This window comes from Pseudophryne corroboree, chromosome 4, assembly GCF_028390025.1.
Source record: "Pseudophryne corroboree isolate aPseCor3 chromosome 4, aPseCor3.hap2, whole genome shotgun sequence".
In the NCBI taxonomy this organism is placed as follows: domain Eukaryota; kingdom Metazoa; phylum Chordata; class Amphibia; order Anura; family Myobatrachidae; genus Pseudophryne; species Pseudophryne corroboree.
In genome coordinates, this window is record NC_086447.1 from 196,890,623 (window position 1) to 196,904,589 (window position 13,967).

Sequence of the window (13,967 nt, forward strand, 5' to 3'; positions counted from 1 at the left end):
AAAATTAACTGAGGCCTAGCTTGTGATAAGCAATTTGTTCTCTCCTGGGGATGACTGGCCATGCTATATTCATACATGACCACACTGCCGGATTGTACGTGTGTGCTGCCACACCAATTCCCCAACATGCAAAGTTAGGAGGTAATATATATTTCTCTTACGTCATAGAGGATGCTGGGGTCCACATTAGTACCATGGGGTATAGACGGGTCCACCAGGAGCCATTGGCACTTTAAGAGTTTGAGAGTGTGCGCTGGCTCCTTCCTCTATGCCCCTCCTACCAGACACAGTTTAGAAAATGTGCCTGGAGGAGCCGGTCACAGCTAGAAGAGCTCTACAGAGCTTCTTTGGTAAAGTTTTTTTTAGAGTTTATTATTTTACAGGGAGTCTGCTGGCAACAGCCTCCCTGCTTCGTGGGACTAAGGGCGGGGGGGAGTAGTGTCCGCCCTGCGGGGTCTGAGACACTATCTCCGCTGACAGGACGCTGAGCTCCTGAGGGGATAGATCATTCCCCGCCACAGGGGATCGCTCACCCCAGCAGCATGCGGTCCCCCCTTACAGAGCTGAAAATCAGTGGCGAGTGAGTCACCGACCCCCTAGCAAGCGGGGGGCCGGTGTGAAGATGGCGGCAATAGGGTAGGAGCACAGTACTAACTGCGCTCCGAGGCTCAACGGTACTTAGTGTGATGCTGTGAAAGGCACCCTGAGCCAGCGCCTAAACCCTGCACTGGTCAGCAAGCCTGTCGGGGTCCGTGGATCTCAGTCAGCATTTTACCTCAGGCCAGTATAATCCTTGTGAAGAGCGGGAAGACAGCGCCATTTTGGGAGCGAAGTTTCTCCTCAGAGCGGGCCCATCAGCGTTCAGCGCCATTTTCCTGCCTGCACAGAGCTGTCCAGGAAAAGCAAGTCCCTCCACAGCAACTCCATCTATGTGTCATGGTACCAGGGGGTTGTAGAAGGGGGAAAGGCTGCATTAAGACTGCGTAACCTATTAAGGTGCACAGTCAGCGCTAGTAGGGGTCTCACTTTGCATTAACAGCGCTGTGTGTGGGTTGGCTCCAATCTCTGTGTCTCTCTTGCCATTCTTGGGGGTGAAACTCTGTCCTCTCCTGTGTGTGTGGAGTGTCTGTGGTCTCCAATTAGCAATGTCCAGGAACTCTGTCATATGCTGCAGGGGATATGTCCTCTCAGGATGATACCATTCCAAGTAATCAGGATTGCACTGGTTTAGCACAGACACCAGCAAGGGAGCCTGAGTGGTTATCCTCTATCAAATCAATGATTTCTCAGATTTCAAATAGGGTTGTGCAGATCATGCAGAATGATACGGACACCGACTCTGCCACTGCAGACAGTGACGGGGATGTGTTGCTGGGGGCAGCATCACTTGCTAAAGGGGTTCAGTTGATGATAGAGGCTATTAGAGATGTGTTGAATATTGCTGATACAACACCCGAGCAGGTTGAGGAGGCTTACTTCACTGAAAATAAGAAAGCCTCGCTAACCTTCCCTGAGTCAAAGGAATTTTTGAAAAGGCTTGGGAAAACCCGGATAAAAAATTCCAGATACCTAAAAGGGTTCTGGTGGCATTTCCTTTCCCGGTAGAGGATAGGAAAAAATGGGAAAACCCACCTATTGTTGACATGTCAGTATCCAGAATCTCAAAAAAGGTCGTTTTACCTGTTCCAGGATCTACCGCCTTGAAAGAGCCGGCTGATCGTAAAATTGATAATACGCTCAAATCCATGTACACGGCTTTTGGGGCAATACTACGTCCCACTATTGCCAGTGCTTGGATTGCCAAAGCTATAGTAAAGTAGTCAGGCACGTTACTTGAAGACTTGGATACTATGGAGAAATGTGATGTTGAATTGTTTTTACGTAACATTCAGGATTCGTCAGGATTTCTGGAAGAATCCATGAAAGAACTGGGTTCCATGGCTGCGGGAATTTCTTCCATGTCTGTATCAGCTCGTCGAGGACTGTGGTTGCGCCAGTGGTCTGCTGACGCGGAATCCAGGAGAGGTGTGGAGACCCAACCCTACACAGGTCAGGCTCTGTTTGGGGAAGAGTTAGATGCGTGGATCTCCACGGCTACGGCTGGTAAGTCACCTTTTCTTCCATCAGCTACAGCTGCTCCAAAGAAACCCTTTTCTTCAGCTACATCACAGCCCTTTCGATCTACCAAGCCCAGAAAGGCCAAGCCGTCCAACACCTTCTTTCGGGGAGGTCGGCCCAAGTCCAAGAAACCTACGGCTGCAGATTCCCAGGAACAGAAACCTGCTTCAGGTACACCAAAGTCCTCTGCATGACGGTGGTCTGCAAGCCCCGGAGGTGGGGCCGGTGGGACAGAGACTCAGGCATTTCAGTCACGTCTGGGTGTCATCCGGCCTGGACCCCTGGGTGCAAGATATTGTGTCTCAGGGGAACAGGTTGGAATTTCAAAATCTCCCTCCTCACCGATTTTTCAAATCAGGCTTGCCTGCTCCGCTGGTGGACAGCACTGTCCTTCAAAAAGCCATCCAGAAGTTGGTGGAGGCACAGGTCAATGTGCCAGTACCACCTCATATGCAAAACAAAGGTTACTATTCGAACCTTTTTGTGGTACCAAAACCGGATGGTTCGGTCAGGCCCATTCTGAACTTAAAATCACTAAACCCCTTTCTGAGGGAGTTCAAGTTCAAAATGGAGTCTCTAAGGGCAGTGATATCAGGTCTGGAGGAGGGGGAATTCCTGGTATCCCTGGATATCAAGGATGCATACCTCCACATTCTGATTTGGCTGCTGAATCAAGCTTATCTTCGATTCGCACTGTTGGACTGTCATTTTTAGTTCCAGGCCTTGCCATTCGGCCTCTCCACAGCACCGAGGGTATTCACCAAGGTGACGGCGGAAATGATGATTCTCCTCTGCAGACAGTGGGTGAACATAATTCCATATATGGACAATCTGCTGATAAAAGCATCGTCCAAGGAGAAGCTGTTGCGTTTCATAGCTCTCACGACCCAGCTTCTCAGGGAATATGGCTGGATCCTGAATCTTCCAAAATCACATTTGGAACCAACCAGGAGGTTGTCCTTTCTGGGAATGATCCTCGACACGGAAGTGCAGAGGGTGTTTATTCCAGAGGAAAAAGTGTTGGTGATACAAACAATGGTCCGGGATGTCCTGAAGCCAACCCGGGTGTCGGTTCATCAGTACATTCACCTTCTGGGAAAGATGGTGGCCTCTTACGAGACCCTGCAGTACGGGAGGTTTCACGCTCGGTCCTTCCAACTGGATCTCCTGGACAAGAGGTCGGGATCCCATCTACTCATGCACCAGAGAATATGTCTGTCACCAAAAGCCAGGATTTCACTCCTCTGGTGACTGCAACTGCCTCACCTTCTGGAGGGCCGCAGGTTCGAGGTTCAGGACTGGATCCTTCTAACCACGGATGTAAGTCTCCGGGGTTGGGGCACAGTCACTCAAGGGGAAACCTTCCAAGGAAGGTGGTCAAGTCTGGAAGCCGGCCTGCCAATAAACATTCTGGAACTAAGAGCCATCTACAACGGTCTTCTTCAAGCGGCCCATCTTCTGAGAAATCAGGCCATTTAATTGCAGTCGGACAATATAACGTCAGTGGCTTACATCAACTGACAGGGCGGAACGAAGAGCAGAGCTGCAATGTCAGAGGTAACAAGAATCATGCTCTGGGCAGAAAAACACGCGTTGGTGCTGTCAGCAATCTTCATTCCGGGAGTAGACAACTGGGAAGCGGACTTCCTCAGCAGGCACGATCTCCATCCAGGGGAATGGGGTCTCCATCTGGAGGTGTTCAAGGAGGTAACAGATCTTTGGGGCATACCCCAGATCGACATGATGGCCTCTCATCTCAACAAGAAGCTTTGGCGGTATTGTTCCAGGTCGAGGTACCCGCAAGCAGTGGCGGTGGATGCCCTAGTGACTCTGTGGGTGTGCCAGTTGGTGTACATGTTTCCTCCACTTCCACTCATCCCAAGAGTTTTAAAGCTCATAAGGAGAACAAGGATTCAAGTGACCTTCATTGCTTCAGACTGGCCAAGAAGGGCTTGGTACGCGGATCTTCACCAAGAAGGGCCGAGGCCTCTTCCTATTCGGGAGGACCTGCTGCAGCAGGGGCCGTTCGCCTATTAAGACTTACCGCGGCTACATTTGAAGGCATGGAGGTTGAACGCCTGATATTAACTTAAAAGGGCATTCCGAACAAGGTTATTCCTACCCTGATACAGGCTAGGAAAGGAGTAACGTCTAAACATTACCATCGAATTTGGAAAAAATCTGTATCTTGGTGTGAGTCCAAGAAATTTCCTGCAGTGGAGTTTCAACTGGGACAGTTTCTCCTCTTCCTACAAGCTGGTGTGGATATGGGCCTGAGGTTGGGATCTGTGAAGGTCCAGATTTCGACCCTATCCATTTCCTTCCAGAAACAATTGACTGCCCTCCCTGAGGTTCAGACCTTTTTGAAGGGAGTTCTGCACATCCAACCTCCCTTTGTACCGCCTATGGCACCTTGGGTCCTTAACGTAGTGTTGCAGTTCCTCCAATTGGACTGGTTCGAGCCTCTACAGGAGGTTGAGGTAAAATTTCTTATATGGAAGACTGTCACGTTGTTGGCCTTAGCTTCTGCTAGACGTGTGTCGGAGTTGGGGGCTTTGTCCTGTAAAAGCCCATACTTGATCTTTCGCGAAGATAGAGCTGAGCTCCAGACACGTCAGCATTTTCCTCCAAAGATTGTGTCGGCATTTCATATCAACCAACCTGTTGTGGTGCCAGTGGCTACTGACTCCTCAATTTCATCAAAGTCCTTTAGAATTGTAAGGCTCTGAAAATCTATGTGAAGAGGACTGCTCATCACAGAAAATCGGACTCTCTGTTTGTCCTGTATGATCCCAAAAAAATGGGGTGTCCTGCTTCTAAGCAGACGATCTCTTGCTGGATCAGGTTCACTATCCAGCATGCATATTCTACAGCAGGATTGCCGTGTCCTACAACTGTCAAGGCCCACTCTACTCGTAAGGTGGGGTCTTCCTGGGCGGCTGCCTGGGGTGTCTCGGCTTTACAACTTTGCCGAGCTGCAACTTGGTCTGGGTCGAACACGTTTGCAAAGTTCTACAAGTTTGATACTTTGGCCTCTGATGATCTGAAGTTCAGTCAATCAGTTCTGCAGGAGCCTCTGTGCTCTTCCTCCCATTCTGGGAGCTTTGGTACATCCCCATGGTACTAATGTGGACCGCAGCATCCTCTAGGACGTAAGAGAAAATAGGAGTTTGGTTACCTACCGGTAAATCTTTTTCTCGTAGTCCGTAGAGGATGCTGGGCGCCCGCCCAGCGCTTTGTTTTCCTGCTATCGTTATTTGGTTCAGTACAAGTTCGTTTTAGTTGCATACTGCCTTGTTACTTGGTAAGTAATGTTTCAGCGGTTGCTGAGTTTTCAAGCTAAGTTAGCATGATGTGCCTTGTATGTGTGAGCTGGTATGAATCTCGCCACTATCTGTGTTAAATCCTTCTCTAGAAGATGTCCGTCTCCTCGGGCACAGTTTCTAAACTGAGTCTGGCAGGAGGGGCATAAAGGGAGGAGCCAGCCCACATTCTCAAACTCTTAAAGTCCCAATGGCTCCTGGTGGACCCGTCTATACCCAATGGTACAAATGTGGACACCAGCATCCTCTACGGACTATGAGAAAAGGATTTACCGGTAGGTAACCAAAATCCTATTATATATAAGAGAAGATTGTCAACATCATTTATTTTTCTCCCTGCTACTCTACATATCTTGATTGCTAATTATAAGCATTCCCACTAATTATTAATGTGTATTGTATTTTCATGCAGTGGAGCAAGTTTCTAATGTGGTGCTGTATTCTAGCGATTATTACACCAAGACGGTGGCTCTGGATGAATCTCAGTAAGTGGAACTATCTCTCCTGGAAAGCTATTGGATCATTAGATCATACTGTAGCCAGGATCAGTCCTGCATAATAACTCTATATAAGAACAAACCATAACCCCTTTAGCATTCTAATTATTCTAATTAATAATCTTTAGCACAATGTGTTGGATTGGGATTGGTAACATTGGCCCTCATTCCGAGTTGATCGCTAGCTGCCATTTTTCGCAGCGCAGCGATCAGGTTACTACTCCGCATGCGTATGCACCGCAATGTGCACGCGCGTCATATGGGTACAAACAGCATAGTTGCTGTGCAATGCTTCTAGCGACGAATCCATTCGCACAACCGATCGCAAGGAGATTGACAGGAAGAGGTCATATATGGGTGTCAATTGACCGTTTTCTGGAAGTGGTAGGGAAAACGCAGGCGTGTGCAGGCGTTTGCTGGGCGGGTGTCTGACGTCAGTTCCGGGACCGGACAGGCTGAAGTGATCACAAGGGTTGAGTAAGTCCAGAGCTACTCAGAAACTGCAAAAAAAATTTCCGTCCCGTTCGGCTGCACAAGCATTCGCACACTTGCAAAGCGAAAATACACTCCTCTAGAGGCGGAGACTATGTGATCGCTGCTCTGCAAAAAATAGCTAGCGAGTGATCAACTCGGAATAAGGGCCATTGTTGTTTAGGCTCATGCACACAGTCATGTTGAAGTGTGCTGTGTATAAAGTACAGAACAATATAACCCCAGAATGGATCAGGATCACTGATCTCTGTTGTAGTGCACTTCTTCAATATAATGATTTTTGTCTGCAGAATTCCACAGTCTTAGAAGTGCTGCTAGCATATGTACCAATTAGAGAACTACTGTCATTACTGATGCTACAGTTGCAGTGTTTGCAATCAGCATGATGAAATTAGTGCACTTTAACATGACTGTATATACCAGCCCTTAAAGTAATGTGAAAATCTTTCTATCACCAGGGATAAAGTACCAGCAAAGGGCACTTACAACCACACCTTCACGCTGCTGCCTATCCTGGCATATAATAGAGAAAAACGGGAAATCGCACTAGATGGAAAATTAAAGCATGAGGACACCAATCTGGCTTCTAGCACCCTGTGAGTCTGAACTTAATGTAAACCATGTCTTTGTCCTCTTTGTATTAATAATATATTGCATAGGTTCTCAAACTCGGTCCTCAGGACCCCACACAGTGCATGTTTTGCAGGTAACCCAGCAGGTGTACAGGTGTATTAATTACTAGAGATGAGCGGGTTCGGTTCCTCGGAATCCGAACCCGCCCGAACTTCAGGTTTTTTTACACGGGTCCGAGCGACTCGGATCTTCCCGCCTTGCTCGGTTAACCCGAGCGAGCCCGAACGTCATCATCCCGCTGTCGGATTCTCGCGAGGCTCGGATTCTATCGCGAGACTCGGATTCTATATAAGGAGCCGCGCGTCGCCGCCATTTTCACACGTGCATTGAGATTGATAGGGAGAGGACGTGGCTGGCGTCCTCTCCGTTTATAGAGAAGAGAGTGAGACTAGAGTAGAGAGAGACACAGTATTTACTTTAGTAATTTTGGGGAGCATTAGGAGGAGTACTACTACTTGCTGAAGTGATAGTGTGACTGTATATCTGACTTGTGGGGGAGACAGTGGGGAGCAGTTAGAGTCTGAGAGCAGGAGTACATATTTTAACGTACAGTGCACACTTTTGCTGCCAGAGTGCCACACTGCCATTGTGACCACACTGACCACCAGTATATATTGTGATTGTCTGCTTAGGACTCGAGTACTACTTGCAAGTTGCTGATAGTGTGACCAGTGACCTGACCACCAGTTTAATTAATCACCACCAGTTTAATATATATATATATATATATATATATATATATAATTGTATATAATATATATATAATTGTATACCACCTACCCGTGTTTTTTTTTTCTTTCTTCTTGATACATACTACTATAGTAGCTTACTGTAGCAGTCTGCGGTGCTGCTGAGCTGACAGTGTCCAGCAGGTCCGTCATCAGTCATTACATAATAAATATATATACCTGTCCGGCTGCAGTACTAGTGATATTATATATATATATATATATATATATATATTAATTTCATCTCATTATCATCCAGTCTATATTAGCAGCAGACACAGTACGGTAGTCCACGGCTGTAGCTACCTCTGTGTCGGCAGTCGCTGGTCCATCCATAATTGTATACCACCTACCCGTGTTTTTTTTTTTTTCCTTCTTGATACATACTACTATAGAAGCTTACTGTAGCAGTCTGCGGTGCTGCTGAGCTGACAGTGTCCAGCAGGTCCGTCATCAGTCATTACATAATAAATATATATACCTGTCCGGCTGCAGTACTAGTGATATTATATATATATATATATATATATATTAATTTCATCTCATTATCATCCAGTCTATATTAGCAGCAGACACAGTACGGTAGTCCACGGCTGTAGCTACCTCTGTGTCGGCAGTCGCTGGTGCATCCATAATTGTATACCACCTACCCGTGGTTTTTTTTTTCTTTCTTCTTGATACATACTACTATAGTAGCTTACTGTAGCAGTCTGCGGTGCTGCTGAGCTGACAGTGTCCAGCAGGTCCGTCATCAGTCATTACATAATAAATATATATACCTGTCCGGCTGCAGTACTAGTGATATTATATATATATATATATTAATTTCATCTCATTATCATCCAGTCTATATTAGCAGCAGACACAGTACGGTAGTCCACGGCTGTAGCTACGTCTGTGTCGGCAGTCGCTGGTCCATCCATAAGTATACTAGTATCCATCCATCTCCATTGTTTACCTGAGGTGCCTTTTAGTTGTGCCTATTAAAATATGGAGAACAAAAATGTTGAGGTTTCAAAATTAGGGAAAGATCAAGATCCACTTCCACCTCGTGCTGAAGCTGCTGCCACTAGTCATGGCCGAGACGATGAAATGCCAGCAACGTCGTCTGCCAAGGCCGATGCCCAATGTCATAGTACAGAGCATGTCAAATCCAAAACACCAAATATCAGTAAAAAAAGGACTCCAAAATCTAAAATAAAATTGTCGGAGGAGAAGCGTAAACTTGCCAATATGCCATTTACCACACGGAGTGGCAAGGAACGGCTGAGGCCCTGGCCTATGTTCATGGCTAGTGGTTCAGCTTCACATGAGGATGGAAGCACTCAGCCTCTCGCTAGAAAAATGAAAAGACTCAAGCTGGCAAAAGCACCGCAAAGAACTGTGCGTTCTTCGAAATCCCAAATCCACAAGGAGAGTCCAATTGTGTCGGTTGCGATGCCTGACCTTCCCAACACTGGACGTGAAGAGCATGCGCCTTCCACCATTTGCACGCCCCCTGCAAGTGCTGGAAGGAGCACCCGCAGTCCAGTTCCTGATAGTCAGATTGAAGATGTCAGTGTTGAAGTACACCAGGATGAGGAGGATATGGGTGTTGCTGGCGCTGGGGAGGAAATTGACAAGGAGGATTCTGATGGTGAGGTGGTTTGTTTAAGTCAGGCACCCGGGGAGACACCTGTTGTCCGTGGGAGGAATAGGGCCGTTGACATGCCTGGTGAAAATACCAAAAAAATCAGCTCTTCGGTGTGGAAGTATTTCACCAGAAATGTGGACAACATTTGTCAAGCCGTGTGTTGCCTTTGTCAAGCTGTAATAAGTAGGGGTAAGGACGTTAACCACCTCGGAACATCCTCCCTTATACGTCACCTGCAGCGCATTCATAATAAGTCAGTGACAAGTTCAAAAACTTTGGGCGACAGCGGAAGCAGTCCACTGACCAGTAAATCCCTTCCTCTTGTAACCAAGCTCACGCAAACCACCCCACCAACTCCCTCAGTGTCAATTTCCTCCTTCACCAGGAATGCCAATAGTCCTGCAGGCCATGTCACTGGCAATTCTGACGAGTCCTCTCCTGCCTGGGATTCCTCCGATGCATCCTTGCGTGTAACGCCTACTGCTGCTGGCGCTGCTGTTGTTGCTGCTGGGAGTCGATGGTCATCCCAGAGGGGAAGTCGTAAGACCACTTTTACTACTTCCACCAAGCAATTGACTGTCCAACAGTCCTTTGCGAGGAAGATGAAATATCACAGCAGTCATCCTGTTGCAAAGCGGATAACTGAGGCCTTGACAACTATGTTGGTGTTAGACGTGCGTCCGGTATCCGCCGTTAGTTCACAGGGAACTAGACAATTTCTTGAGGTAGTGTGCCCCCGTTACCAAATACCATCTAGGTTCCACTTCTCTAGGCAGGCGATACCGAGAATGTACACGGACGTCAGAAAAAGACTCACCAGTGTCCTAAAAAATGCAGTTGTACCCAATGTCCACTTAACCACGGACATGTGGACAAGTGGAGCAGGGCAGGGTCAGGACTATATGACTGTGACAGCCCACTGGGTAGATGTATGGACTCCCGCCGCAAGAACAGCAGCGGCGGCACCAGTAGCAGCATCTCGCAAACGCCAACTCTTTCCTAGGCAGGCTACGCTTTGTATCACCGGTTTCCAGAATACGCACACAGCTGAAAACCTCTTACGGCAACTGAGGAAGATCATCGCGGAATGGCTTACCCCAATTGGACTCTCCTGTGGATTTGTGGCATCGGACAACGCCAGCAATATTGTGTGTGCATTAAATATGGGCAAATTCCAGCACGTCCCATGTTTTGCACATACCTTGAATTTGGTGGTGCAGAATTTTTTTAAAAAACGACAGGGGCGTGCAAGAGATGCTGTCGGTGGCCAGAAGAATTGCGGGACACTTTCGGCGTACAGGCACCATGTACAGAAGACTGGAGCACCACCAAAAACGCCTGAACCTGCCCTGCCATCATCTGAAGCAAGAAGTGGTAACGAGGTGGAATTCAACCCTATATATGCTTCAGAGGTTGGAGGAGCAGCAAAAGGCCATTCAAGCCTATACAATTGAGCACGATATAGGAGGTGGAATGTACCTGTCTCAAGCGCAGTGGAGAATGATTTCAACGTTGTGCAAGGTTCTGCAACCTTTTGAACTTGCCACACGTGAAGTCAGTTCAGACACTGCCAGCCTGAGTCAGGTCATTCCCCTCATCAGGCTTTTGCAGAAGAAGCTGGAGGCATTGAAGGAGGAGCTAAAAGGGAGCGATTCCGCTAGGCATGTGGGACTTGTGGATGGAGCCCTTAATTCGCTTAACAAGGATTCACGGGTGGTCAATCAGTTGAAATCAGAGCACTACATTTTGGCCACCGTGCTCGATCCTAGATTTAAAACCTACCTTGGATCTCTCTTTCCGGCAGACACAAGTCTGCTGGGGTTCAAAGACCTGCTGGTGACAAAATTGTCAAGTCAAGCGGAACGCGACCTGTCAACATCTCCTCCTTCACATTCTCCCGCAACTGGGGGTGCGAGGAAAAGGCTCAGAATTCCGAGCCCACCCGCTGGCGGTGATGCAGGGCAGTCTGGAGCGACTGCTGATGCTGACATCTGGTCCGGACTGAAGGACCTGACAACGATTACGGACATGTCGTCTACTGTCACTGCATATGATTCTCTCCCCATTGAAAGAATGGTGGAGGATTATATGAGTGACCGCATCCAAGTAGGCACGTCAGACAGTCCGTACTTATACTGGCAGGAAAAAGAGGCAATTTGGAGGCCCTTGCACAAACTGGCTTTATTCTACCTAAGTTGCCCTCCCACAAGTGTGTACTCCGAAAGAGTGTTTAGTGCCGCCGCTCACCTTGTCAGCAATCGGCGTACGAGGTTACTTCCAGAAAATGTGGAGAAGATGATGTTCATTAAAATGAATTATAATCAATTCCTCCGTGGAGACATTGACCAGCAGCAATTGCCTCCACAAAGTACACAGGGAGCTGAGATGGTGGATTCCAGTGGGGACGAATTGATAATCTGTGAGGAGCGGGATGTACACGGTGATATATCGGAGGATGATGATGAGGTGGACATCTTGCCTCTGTAGAGCCAGTTTGTGCAAGGAGAGATTAATTGCTTCTTTTTCGGTGGGGGTCCAAACCAACCCGTCATTTCAGTCACAGTCGTGTGGCAGACCCTGTCACTGAAATGATGGGTTGGTTAAAGTGTGCATGTCCTGTTTATACAACATAAGGGTGGGTGGGAGGGCCCAAGGACAATTCCATCTTGCACCTCTTTTTTCTTTCATTTTTATTTGCGTCATGTGCTGTTTGGGGAGTGTTTTTTGGAAGGGCCATCCTGCGTGACACTGCAGTGCCACTCCTAGATGGGCCAGGTGTTTGTGTCGGCCACTAGGGTCGCTTAGCTTACTCACACAGCTACCTCATTGCGCCTCTTTTTTTCTTTGCGTCATGTGCTTTTTGGGGAGTGTTTTTTGGAAGGGCCATCCTGCGTGACACTGCAGTGCCACTCCTAGATGGGCCAGGTGTTTGTGTCGGCCACTAGGGTCGCTTATCTTACTCACACAGCTACCTCATTGCGCCTCTTTTTTTCTTTGCGTCATGTGCTGTTTGGGGAGTGTTTTTTGGAAGGGCCATCCTGCGTGACACTGCAGTGCCACTCCTAGATGGGCCAGGTGTTTGTGTCGGTCACTAGGGTCGCTTATCTTACTCACACAGCTACCTCATTGTGCCTCTTTTTTTCTTTGCGTCATGTGCTGTTTGGGGAGTGTTTTTTGGAAGGGCCATCCTGCGTGACACTGCAGTGCCACTCCTAGATGGGCCAGGTGTTTTGTGTCGGCCACTAGGGTCGCTTAGCTTACTCACACAGCTACCTCATTGCGCCTCTTTTTTTCTTTGCGTCATGTGCTGTTTGGGGAGTGTTTTTTGGAAGGGCCATCCTGCGTGACACTGCAGTGCCACTCCTAGATGGGCCAGGTGTTTGTGTCGGCCACTAGGGTCGCTTATCTTACTCACACAGCTACCTCATTGCGCCTCTTTTTTTCTTTGCGTCATGTGCTGTTTGGGGAGTGTTTTTTGGAAGGGCCATCCTGCGTGACACTGCAGTGCCACTCCTAGATGGGCCAGGTGTTTGTGTCGGCCACTAGGGTCGCTTATCTTACTCACACAGCTACCTCATTGCGCCTCTTTTTTTCTTTGCGTCATGTGCTGTTTGGGGAGTGTTTTTTGGAAGGGCCATCCTGCGTGACACTGCAGTGCCACTCCTAGATGGGCCAGGTGTTTGTGTCGGCCACTAGGGTCGCTTATCTTACTCACACAGCTACCTCATTGCGCCTCTTTTTTTCTTTGCGTCATGTGCTGTTTGGGGAGTGTTTTTTGGAAGGGCCATCCTGCGTGACACTGCAGTGCCACTCCTAGATGGGCCAGGTGTTTGTGTCGGCCACTAGGGTCGCTTATCTTACTCACACAGCTACCTCATTGCGCCTCTTTTTTTCTTTGCGTCATGTGCTGTTTGGGGAGTGTTTTTTGGAAGGGCAATCCTGCGTGACACTGCAGTGCCACTCCTAGATAGGCCAGGTGTTTGTGTCGGCCACTAGGGTCGCTTAGCTTAGTCATCCAGCGACCTCGGTGCAAATTTTAGGACTAAAAATAATATTGTGAGGTGTGAGATATTCAGAATAGACTGAAAATTAGTGGAAATTATGGTTTTTGAGGTTAATAATACTTTGGGATCAAAATGACCCCCAAATTCTATGATTTAAGCTGTTTTTTAGTGTTTTTTGAAAAAAACACCCGAATCCAAAACACACCCGAATCCGACAAAAAAAATTCGGTGAGGTTTTGCCAAAACGCGGTCGAACCCAAAACACGGCCGCGGAACCGAACCCAAAACCAAAACACAAAACCCGAAAAATTTCAAGTGCACATCTCTATTAATTACTCACTGACACAGTTCAAAAGGTCCGCAGGTGGAGCTAATTATTTCACTTGTGATTCTGTGAGGAGACCTGCAAAACATGAACTGTGTGGGGTCCTGAGGACCGAGTTTGAGAACCACTGATATATTGGACGGTTGAGCTACCACCATCGCCCAATATAGAGCTAAGGGTTCCAGTTGTTTGGCAATTTGATTAGTTTGTTGGA

At 47.8% G+C, this 13,967-nt stretch overlaps 1 protein-coding gene across 1 annotated transcript in view; it reads left to right on the plus strand.

Moving 5' to 3' along the window:
• The window catches only part of SAG (S-antigen visual arrestin), a 97,112-nt gene that overhangs the window by 50,932 nt on the left and 32,213 nt on the right, over positions 1–13,967 (plus strand). Inside the window, exons 9-10 of the mRNA XM_063919559.1 lie at positions 5,854–5,926; positions 6,889–7,026. Of these exons, the coding sequence (XP_063775629.1) occupies positions 5,854–5,926; positions 6,889–7,026 (211 nt within the window). The remainder of the gene's footprint in view (positions 1–5,853; positions 5,927–6,888; positions 7,027–13,967) is intronic.